At 40.9% G+C, this 11,502-nt stretch overlaps 1 protein-coding gene across 1 annotated transcript; it reads left to right on the forward strand.

Annotated features, from left to right (window-relative positions):
* The first annotated feature begins 486 nt into the window (after positions 1-486).
* LOC309523315 (protein SET-like) lies at positions 487-11,113 on the forward strand. Its single transcript, XM_082207116.1, has 8 exons — positions 487-798; positions 5,230-5,287; positions 6,216-6,358; positions 6,896-6,999; positions 7,137-7,250; positions 8,762-8,932; positions 9,038-9,178; positions 10,301-11,113. Exons 1-8 carry the CDS (start codon positions 726-728, stop codon positions 10,322-10,324), a joined length of 828 nt encoding a protein of 275 aa, XP_082063242.1. The 5' UTR covers positions 487-725; the 3' UTR covers positions 10,325-11,113.
* The last annotated feature ends 389 nt before the right edge of the window (positions 11,114-11,502 follow it).

The following is an 11,502-nucleotide window of genomic DNA, read 5'->3' on the forward strand; positions in this document are numbered from 1 at the left end:
TTATTGGGAAAATTTCTTGAAAAGCGAGGGGCTGCGAGCACCAGCCTGCCCTTTAGAGCTTTTGGTAATGCGTCCGCGCAGGCGCGTGGTGTGTGTGTCCCATCCTACTTTCGCTTCTCCTCAGATAGCATATTCCCATTGAAAGCCGTAAATATTAGTTCATAGACCCACAGCCATGGCGACAAATTAGCACGCGCGGGAAGAACTCTCTAGCTACCCGATGGGAGGAGGAAGTTAAATGCTTACGCCCTTTTCGACACCTATGCAGTAACTCCATTTTCTCCTTTCCTCGATGGGCAGCTTCTGCAGCCAACGCACCCGTTTACTTTAGGGACGCTTGTACGCTTGCGCGGCTTCTTGCGCACGCTCACACAGGAAGTAGGCGACGGGGCGGGAAAAAGGTCTACACCTCTGGTGGCCGCGGGAAAGGAGAAAGGGAGGGGGAGGGGAGGGGGAGGGAGGAGAAAAAAGGTTTATTTGCGCCTGCGCAGAGCTTGCTCTTCCCTCACCAAAAGCAGGAGGCAGCTCTCGCTGTGTGGAGTTAGCTTGAGGGGCCCTCAGGTTCTGCCGCCGCCACCCCGTTTTCTCACACGCGAAGGAAGAGCCAGGAGGAGTAGGAGCAGCGGGTTGAGCTAAGCCCGGTGTGAGGTGAGGCTCCTCCGCTTGTTCAGCCTCACGTCCGTGTCTGCCTGCCTCTCTCGCTTTCCCCGCTTCTCTTTCCCAACATGTCGGCGCCGGCGGCCAAAGTCAGCCAGAAGGAGCTCAACTCCAACCACGACGGGACCGACGAAATCTCAGGTACAAAGGCCGAAAACGGGTGTTTGTGTGGAACGTGGAAATGGTGGGCGGTGCCCTGCGGGCGGGAGTGAAGCGCGAGAGACATTCAGGTTCTTTTGCACCTCCGCAGCCGCCATCTTCTCCAGAAACAGCAGTGGCAGCCACCACAGGAGGCGGGAAGGGGAAGAACGCTTTGGAGCTGCGGGGGGGGGGGGCTCGCTCGTGTGGGCCGGATGTGTAGGACGCGGCGGCTACAGCCAAGCAAGGAAAAGGAGACCATGTTAAAATTCTTTTGTCTTCCACGCGGTGGACACTTGCTCGCTTGTTCTCTCTTCGTTCCTTTACTTTTCTCGCTTCTCTTGCAGCAGCGGCAGCTGCAGTAAGAGGCCTCATTTTTCGTTCCCTTTACCTCAGTCTTTTTCTCTCCACATCCTCGCGGACTCCTCGGGAACTCTGCTCCCCGGCCCCCTTTTTGCTTGCCCGCCATGATTGGCTTTTCTGCGCGGCATGGCTTCGGGTTACAGCAGCTTTTGCATTTTGGAGGGTAGTAGCGCGTTTTGGGGGAGAGGGAAGCTCCTGTGCTTCCTACATTCATGTTTTTGTATATATATGCTGGAAGCCGCCCAGAGTGGCTGGGGCAGCCAGATGGGCAGGGTACAAATAAATTACTATTATTATTATGAGGATCGCTAATTCCACCACTACCACGTGCGGCTGTGGCGTGGCTTCCTCGACTAAATCTCTTTGTAACTTTTTGCAGCGCAATCTGTTATTCTGGCTTAATCCTCTCTAACAAAATATAAATACACTTAGATTTCCAGTTGCTGCAGCTTAAAAAAAAATCGGTGTTTGGTTTTTAAAGCGACTAGTTTTTCATGTATTGGAGAGAAGCGCTCCCCCCCTTAAGTCGCGCTGCTTGTAGCCCCGCCCCCCCCCTCGTTGGATGGCAGAGACCAGCCTACAAGAGAGTTCCCAGCGTCCGGCTCTGCGCACGTGTTTCCTCCGCCTTCATTTTTACCCGCCTTAAAAAATAATAAAAAAACCTGGAGGGATGAACTGCAAGGTGATTGTGCTTCGGTTGCCTTCAATTGCACGTGAGTGAGGCACGTTGTACAGTACAGATGAGTAGGTCGTGCAAAATTAAAACTTGGTCCCAAGTAAATTGTATGGAATTGCAGCCTTAGGTAGGCCATAGGTGAAGTGGGCGTGGGGGATCCTCCTAGAAAACTTTTCTGTCTAGGTTTGTGGGATCCTGCCTTCTGGGTTTTTTAATAGCTGCTTCTCACTGCCTTTCTGTTATCCTAAAGCATGCTCACCTACTCAACTCTGTGTTTGATTTCCTGGATTACTATTTTTTATGAAATAAATGTGTTCCCAAGTATGTTATATATAGTTTTTCAGTTAAGTTAAACTGGTCAGTTGTATAGTTGAACAAGCTTTTGGATCTATTTAAAGTGCCCTGAATGGTCTTAAAGCTTACTATACTGTCTTTTAGATGAGCGTGACTGGCAAGTTGAGAAATTTTAGAACAAGCAAAATGTTTTACTGGAGCAAGAAAGCTAAAATAGTGGCAATATCGTGATCTGGAGGGATTTGGCAACAGGTTTGGGTGGCATGCTTATTTGTGTTAGGATAAAGTCAAAGTTCATAGAGGTTTTTTGAACCACATAATAAGAAGTAAGAATAAATTACTCTCCAAAATGTATAGACTCTTACTGGATTGGGAAGTGCTAGAGGAGGAGGTTAAATCTGTGACAATTCAGTGGTCTAAAGACTTTGGTTATAATATTTAGATGGCATCTTGGGAAAAGTTTTGGAAAAAGGACAAAGTTTACGGCTTGCTATACGTTAAAAGAAAACTACATGGCGATGTTATGCTGATTGTACATTATGCCAAGTAAGCTGGTGACAATGTATAAAACCAGCTCAAATCTTCGCTGGAGATGTAAAGAATCAGAGGGAACAATGTACCACATGTGGTGGAAATGTAAAAAGATTAAAAAAACTGTTGGGAAACTATAATGAGCTTTAAAAAATGTTCAAATTAACTGTCATCAAAAAGCCAGAAGCCTTTTTTAGGTATTATTGCTGCAGATATACCAAAAGAATTAAGAAAGATGTATGCAACTACTGCAGTGAGAATATTAGTAGCTAGATGGTGGGCGAGAGATAAAACAACTAAATTGGAATGGCAGGTGAAGTTATTTGAATATGTAGAATTGGCAAAGATGACAGGGAAAATCAGGACTCAAACCAAGAGTTTAACAAAGAATGCGATTTATATATTTAAAAGAACATTGTACTCAGATAAAATCTTTGAAATGTCTTGAATAACTTCTGCAACAAAATATTCTACCAAGAATATGGACAATTAACGGTAAGTTTAAAAATATGCAATTATGCAGTCAACAAAGTAATGATGGACCCATATTGAGGATGACGGAAGTCACAATATACGGAAGAATCATATTTTCTATGTAAAAATTTCTTTGTATGTGAGGTGATTTGTTTTCTTGTTGTTTTGTGGTGGAGGGATTTAATATTTAAAATCAATAAAGATTAAAAAAATTAAAAAGTGGCAATATCATCAATAATGTTGAAAAATATCTTGTGAATAGACAAGAACAGCTCTTTTTACCAGTTACGGATAGGTAGCCATGTTGGTCTGCCATAGTCAAAATAAAAAAATTCCTTCCTGTAGCACCTTAAAGACCAACTAAGTTAGTTCTTGGTATAATCTTTCGTGTGCATGCACACTTCTTCAGATACACTGAAACAGAAGTTGCCAGATCCTTCTATATAGTGAGAAGGTGGGGAGGGGTATTACTCAGAAGGGTGGTGGGAATCGGAGATGGGCAGATAGCTGAGATGAGCCTGTTGACGACTCTTAACGACTGTAATAGGTCTTACAGGAAAAGGCAAGGGGTGAGAAGGTGAAAAATGGCTTAGTCATGTATAATGAGATAAGAATCCAATGTCTCTGTTCAGACCAGATCTCTCCATTGTATTAAGTTTGGTAATGAGTTGCAATTCAGCAGCTTCTCTTTCCAGTCTATTTCTGAAATTCCTTTGTAGTAAAACAGCTACTTTGAGATCTTGTATAGAATGTCCTGGGAGATTGAAGTGTTCTCCTACTGGTTTCTCTGTTTTGTGATTCTTGATGTCAGATTTATGTCCGTTTATTCTTTGGCGTAAGGTTTGGCCTGTTTGTCCAATATAGAGAGCTGAAGGACACTGTTGGCATTTGATGGCATACACAATGTTAGACGATGAGCAATTAAATAGTCCCGAGATGGTATTTGTGATGTTGTTGGGGCCAGTAATGGTGTTGTCCGGGTGTATGTGGCAGCAAAGTTGGCATCTGGGTTTATTGCAGGCTCTGGTGCCAGTGTCCGTGTTAAGTCTGGTTGTAGTATTATTGTGGGTTAGGAGTTGTTTAAGATTGGGTGGCTGTCTGTAGGCAATGAAAGGTCTTCCTCCCAGAGCTTGAGAAAGAGAACTGTCATTGTCCAGGAGAGGTTGTAGATCTCTGATGATGCGTTGTACTGTTTTAACTTGGGAGCTGTATGTGATGACTAGTGGTGTTCTGTTATTTTCTTTTTTGGGTCTGTCTTGCAGCAAATAAACGGACATAAATCTGACATCAAGAATCACAAAACAGAGAAACCAGTAGGAGAACACTTCAATCTCCCAGGACATTCTATACAAGATCTCAAAGTAGCTGTTTCACTACAAAGGAATTTCAGAAATAGACTGGAAAGAGAAGCTGCTGAATTGCAACTCATTACCAAACTTAAAACCATGGAGAGACCTGGTCTGAACAGAGACATTGGATTCTTATCTCATTATACATGACTAAGCCATTTCTCAACTTCTCACCCTTTGCCTTTTCCTGTAAGACCTATTACAGTCGTTAAGAGTCGTCAACAGGCTATCTGCCCATCTCTGATTCCCACCACCCTTCTGAGTAATACCCCTCCCCACCTTCTCACTATATAGAAGGATCTGGCAACTTCTGTTTCAGTGTATCCGAAGAAGTGTGCATGCACACGAAAGCTTATACCAAGAACTAACTTAGTTGGTCTTTAAGGTGCTACAGGAAGGATTTTTTTTATTTTAGCTCTTTTTACCTGTAGACTTGGGCCCAGATTTTGGATTAAAGTTTTTCAGCACAGTATTATGCTAGTTTATACTCAGGATTTTCTTTTTTTAAAAAAAACACAAAAACCCTTAACTTCCTGTTTTAAGTGTGCAAAGGATTGCAGCTTAAGGAAGAAAATACTATGTTTCTTTGTTAAAATATATCCTCAGGAAAGGGGAGTTTGAGCAACTGAATACACAGTCAAAAAGCACTGCAGATTGAGAAACATTCAGGTCATCCATCCACAATATGGATACTTGCGTTGAATTGTGTTACTAATTGGAATTTGACTTGAGCCACTTTTTTTCCAGACAAAGAGCAACAGGAAGCAATTGAACATATTGATGAAGTACAGAATGAAATAGACAGGTAACCCAGATGGTGTTGTAGCTGTTTTTTTAGAATACACTTAAAACTACATGTATTATAATAATGTAGATATTCCATAAAACAGCATTGCTTGTAACATCTGAAGTCTGCTTCATGGTTAGACACAGTTTCATCTCTTAATAAAAAGATGAAAAGGAAACTGTTTGGAGCCATAAGAAGCTTACCTTTTGGACAGAGATGTTCATAAATTATGTGAGCCAAGGCTCCTTAATCAGAAATGCTGGCTATGGGTGTGCAAGGAGGAAAAAAACCATGCCTCCCCCCCATCCCACTACCAGCAGCAACAAATGCAGCCTAGCTACTGAAACTACATAACTTTCAGCCTGTCAGCTTGATAGCATGCTTTCTTGCTTCTCTTCTGTGGAATTTACATAAGCTATAAAAGTATTTCAAAAGTGCAGGGGATTGAAAAATAAATCAATGGGAAACTAAATTGTTTTATTTTTTATTCCTTTTATGCACACCTAGTGTCAGCAATCAAGCAGGCACATTGGGCCATTGTAATGCTGAATTTTCTGAGTTAGTGAGTAAAGAATTGAGCCACAGTTAAAACAGATTTATATGTGGGAAATGCTGTGCAGTATGGTAGCATACTGTACTTCACTCTGTCAATGCCGGTCTTTGACCTGAGAATGTGTACTACTGTACAGTTAGGACTGACTTCATCACCATTCAGATATTTGGTTCTGATCTGTAAGGGTAGATTTGTGTTGTGTGTTTAGTGTTGTGGCTTGTTTGAACCAAAAATGCCACACTTCATTGAACACATCAACTGAAGACCCAGTTCTGTTGGTTTCAGATTAAATCTTCTAATTTAAAAAATCTTCTGTTGAATTCCATGCTGCTTTGATACTTCCCTTAAACCTCAGATTTCCCACTGTGTTTGTATATTGTCTTTGCTATATAGACTGAATGAACAAGCCAGTGAGGAAATTTTGAAAGTAGAACAGAAGTACAACAAACTCCGCCAACCATTCTTTCAGAAGAGGTCAGAATTGATCGCCAAAATCCCAAATTTTTGGGTAACAACATTTGTCAACCACCCACAAGGTATGCTAAAGTCCTATATTTTCTTAAAGCTTAATTTTATAAGCTTATTTGTAATAATTTTGTAAAGTGACTTCCAATATTCAATATCCTATCCCAACAAGACAGCCTATCAAAAAATAGCTTAGATGTACTCTTTCCCAAATGTGAAGTCTGTGATTCAAATTCCTAAATACTAGTTTTCATTTCAATTATTTGGTTGTATTGAGCAGTGTTGTTGAGTTGGCAGCAAGGCTTCTGTCAGTGGAACCTCTGAAGAAGTTGGGAGGAGTTGCTCCTGGAGGCAACCCGATTCACTTAAACTTCAGGCCTCAATAGTCTGTAAACGTAGTTCAGAAATAATTCATTAGAAATTAGGTTGTATTAGTTGATTGGTGAATATGGCCTGTAACAACTTATTATGGACATAGTTTGAAAACCCTGAAGCAAGATATATTTTGGAGAAGAGCACAACTGTAAGTTTAAGAAATATAAGTAGGGTGGTGGTGCTAAAGAATATGGAAAACAAACTTTGGATGGAAATTTTTGTAATTTTGATAGTATCTGCACTTTTGGGAGAAGAAGATGAGGAAGCTCTCCATTATTTGACCAGAGTTGAGGTGACGGAGTTTGAAGACATCAAATCAGGTTACAGAATAGATTTTGTAAGTAAAGGTGTGCTGCACCTTCCTTACCACCTATGTGGATGGCTGAGAGAACAGCCTGATAACTCCCCGAGGCCTTGCTTTGAAATCCATATGCCTTGTATTGGTAGCTACATTTTATGTTCTCTTGACTGCAGTATTTTGATGAGAATCCATATTTTGAAAACAAGATGCTCTCTAAAGAGTTTCATCTGAACGAGAGTGGGGACCCATCATCAAAATCAAGTGAAATCAAATGGAAATCTGGGAAGGTATGTAGCTGTTTGTGTTTCTTTAAATCAGTGTCTATCTTGAAACAGTGTTTCTTTTCCCTGCATGATTCGTGATTCTAGCCACTAGTACAGGCAGTGGCTGTTTTTGGTGTGCCCAATATGTGCACAACTGCACACATGCCAAACACAGAATTGACCCCAAAAAAATCACAAAAGGAGGGGTGCAGTATGGGGCAGCCTTACATGGACCCTGCCAACAAGGAGGGGGTGGTCTGGAACATAACAGTCACACAAATCGGTTGCTGCCTGTACCATCTTCTCCAGCTAGAATGGTTTCCTCCAGACATGGGTGCAACAAAGCATGATTGTACCTCTGTTGTGGAGTTAAGGTTCTGTGTTTCAGAGCTGAAAACAATGCTAATATACTGTATTTCACATCTGGCAACCCATGCGCCCCTCTGGTTTCAGATAGTACATGAGTAGACAAGTCTAAAAAGCTCTAGGAGGCTTAGTTCAGTCAGAATAGAGTATACACTTCCAGAGTTAATGCTAAATACATTACTTCGGTAAATGACCTACCATAGCTGCTAAAGGACCATGAAATATTTGTGTCCCAGTCTTTTTAGACTCGCCTATCCATATCCTTTCTGAAATCAAAGGGGAACATTGTTTGCCAGGTGTGAATTTTTTTTAGCTCTCCTACCCCACTAAGTGAAATTCATAAGCTACTCCTGAGATTGGTATGAGAACCTTATGAAGCAAATAATACACATGAAGACCAATCTGTAGGTTGTAGCCAGTGTTAGTCATACTTGGAGTAGTTCCATTGAAATTAATGAGCATTCAGTGGGTCTCCTCTGAGTAGAACTTAGTTGAGTGCAACCCTTTTTATAGTGTGAAGGGAAATGGTTAATCTATAAAAGAGCATGGTATTAGTCTACTGCTGAGAGATGGAAAAGGGACAAATATTTTAATGGAGAGAACCAATAATGCTTTGATTGGGTTGTTCACAAGGGGATGTGACCCTGTTGTAAAAGTACAGCTGATGGTCATGGGATATTCTTAATGAGAAGCTATGTTTCCTTCAACGCTCTGGAATTCTCTACCGTGTTAATGTGTTGCATCACATCTACACAATTTAAAGTGCCCTTATACCACTTCCCCAAAGAATCTAGGGAACTATAGTTTAAGGGTGCTAAGAGTTGGGACATCCTTAACAAACTACAATTCTTAGCATTGAGTATGAGTGCTTTAAGTGTGTGCTGTGGAAGAAGTGACCTTTGTAGAACTACTTCAAAATGGCCAGATTGTTTGTTATGTCTCAGGTGCTTAGTCTTTGTTTTTCCAAATGGCCACTTTTTCTGAAATTGATGGGGATATCAAAATCAGTTTGATGTTCCTTATCACACAATCCTATTTAGTAAGTGGCTTGGTAGTCTCTGAATAAAGATGACAAATAGCAGTCACGTAAGTTAAAGTGAATGCTTTTTTGATGGAAAAACTCATTTTCAAAAGAAAGTTATGATTTCTCTGTGTGGGTTTTGTTAAAGGATCTGACAAAGCGTTCAAGTCAGACACAGAACAAGGCCAGCAGAAAGAGGCAGCATGAAGAACCCGAGAGTTTCTTCACTTGGTTCACTGACCATTCTGATGCTGGTGCTGATGAACTAGGAGAGGTCATTAAAGATGACATCTGGCCGAACCCATTACAGTACTACTTGGTAAGGGTCTTCTAATGAGTTTACACCATGCTTGTAGCAGGGTGTTTATGGCTGGTTTAAGACAAATAAGCTAACAGTAGCATATATTGTTGTTCTTTGACTAAGGTTCCTGATATGGATGATGAAGAAGGTGAAGGAGAGGAAGATGATGATGATGAGGAAGAAGGAGGCTTGGAGGACATTGATGAGGAAGGTGACGAAGATGAGGGTGAAGATGATGAAGATGATGACGAGGGAGAAGGAGAGGTTGGAATGATTGATATTTTCCATTTAGCAATGGCTTGTTAATAGAATTGTAGAATTAGAAAGGACCCTGAGGATCATCTAGTCTAACCCCCTGCATTTCAGGAATGTGCAGCTGTCCCATACAGGGATAAAACCTGCATCCTTGGTGATATCAGTGCCACTTTCTAACCAACTTACCTTGTAAGTTGCAACTTTGCCAGGTTCGAGTTGAAATTCATTCGGCCCCATGATTTCTTAAGCTTGTGTGACTCATATTCTGAATACATGTATTGAGTTCAATAAGGGCGTGTTCATGGTAACTTTATGAATGTAAAATATTATAAGCACTTGAAGGATTTTTACTAGTTTACCTGCTATTTGTGGCACAAGAATTGACTGGAAATTTTTCCTTACCTGTTGTGTGGAGACAATAGTTCCTTGCTATGGGCTACCTAACAGCTAGCAACTTCAGGTGTGGTTAAGGACAAAGTGGCAGTGGTGTGTGCGTGTTCTGCCTGGTGTCAGGCAACTTTGTTATCATCTCTGCATGCATCTAATCTTTGTGTGCCATAGTTTTGAGCGACTTGGGTTAAGTAGCTGTGTAATTCAGAGGATCTCTTGGTGTGGAAGAGCAGTGTTTTAAAAGTATAGGTTTGCTCAGAAGTGTGCCCAGCTGTGTTTCTTTGTTTATATTTAATTATGAATTAGATTTATATTCCACCCTTCATCATAAGATTGCATGGTAAAAACAATCAGTACTTTTTTCTAAAAAAATGTTTAGGGGTACTCTCATTTTCCTGCTCATATTGAAATACTGCCGCTCAATGAGGCCAAACCTAGATTCAGAAAATGTTTAGGAGTATGCGTACCCCCAGAAAAAACCCCACTGAAAACAAGTAAATGAATAAAACAAAGTAAGTAAAAACAGAACCGCAAAAAAATTAATTGTGAGAGTCCCTTTAGCAAGCATTGTAAATGAATAGCAACCTTGCCTTGTGATGTCTAGGTAGAGCAGAAAGGAGAATTGTAGAGCCTCTCCTGGAAAAGGAACAACATAGTGATTAATAAGGAGAGAATGGGTGGTATGATGTTTGTATTAATGTGATGATTACTTAGCAATGTGTAAATTTTGTATTTCAACAGGAAGATGAAGGAGAAGATGACTGAACACTGACAGATTCCAACCAGCACCCCTCTTTCCAGTCCTAGGAGCAAGTTGCTATTTCTCCCTGCCCCCTCCTTTTCGTTGCCTTGTTCTCCTGAGGTCTCCCCCCCCCCCTCTTCACTATGGTTCACAAATAAATTTTTCAAGAAAATATCAAGCGACATACTGTGGAAATGAAACCTCTACCTTCTACCCTTTTTTTATTATTCCTGTTTTGAAGCAAAAACAAAGGAACTGTTAATGGAATCAACACACACCGTGCTTTGTGGGGAAGAAAAGAAGCCTTCTGCTCCCTTCATTCTGCTGGAAACTGAAGAGTGCTAGGCCCCTGTGTAGTAGTGCATAGAATCTAGCTTTTTCCTCCTTTCTCTGTATATTGGGCTCAGAGATTACACTATCTCTCTATGTGAATATGGACAGTTAGCATTTGCCAACATGTATCTGTTGTATCTTTTTTATTCTTTTAGCTTTTTCATTTTTAAAAAACGGAGTTATAGACAAGGCGGCAAGCAGGGTTGGGTTTCAGATGGGCATTTTGACAAAACAAGGCTCATTTGGCATGCTCGTTTGCGTGTTAAAAAGATGAGTTAAAAAACAAAATCTCCTAATTACAGTTGAGCCCTGCCACTTGATGAAGAATCAACAGAACCTGTAGGATCTTATGTTGAATTTACATTCTCTGTTATACTTTTGTTCTTCGTTTTGTTTTTTGTTTGACTGGGAAAAGGAAGGCTTAAATGTTAAAAAGTGTACAAGTTGCTTTGTTACAATAAAACTTAACGTGTACACAAGGAGGCTTATATTCTTCACTGGGCGGGATGCTTCTGACCCCACCCCTTTGGTTTCTCAACATGTAAGTTCAAAATCTTTTGGCCTAATAAATATGTTCCAAGGAAGAAAACTGCAAAAAAGCAGTTGTGCATTAAAAGTGAAAACAAGCCCCTCAATCAGACTTACACTTTCATGGGTTAAGGTTGGAGCAGAGGCGTAGCAAGGTCAGGTGGTACCCAGTGTAGCATTTTGTCACCCCCCCCCCTTTGAAATTATTAAAAGAAGGAAAAATAAGATACAGTTGCAAGTGTTATTTTCTGGTTTGTTTACTTAACATTGTGAGCATAAGCACTTAAAACCTTTTTTTTCTAACTTTGTTCTCTGCAAATTTTGAAATCACATCAAAATC

The sequence above is a fragment of the Podarcis vaucheri genome (assembly GCF_965113315.1).
Source record: "Podarcis vaucheri genome assembly, chromosome: W".
Taxonomy (NCBI): Eukaryota; Metazoa; Chordata; class Lepidosauria; order Squamata; family Lacertidae; genus Podarcis; species Podarcis vaucheri.

What these genes read in the sequence shown, in the direction of transcription:
- LOC309523315 (XM_082207116.1), top strand. Translation starts at nt 726, where the DNA reads ATGTCGGCGCCGGCGGCCAAAGTCAGCCAGAAGGAGCTCAACTCCAAC. An exon ending in CGGGACCGACGAAATCTCAG is followed by an intron (nt 799 to 5,229) that starts GTACAAAGGCCG and finishes CTTTTTTTCCAG; the next exon opens with ACAAAGAGCAACAGGAAGCA. An exon ending in TCAAATGGAAATCTGGGAAG is followed by an intron (nt 7,251 to 8,761) that starts GTATGTAGCTGT and finishes GTTTTGTTAAAG; the next exon opens with GATCTGACAAAGCGTTCAAG.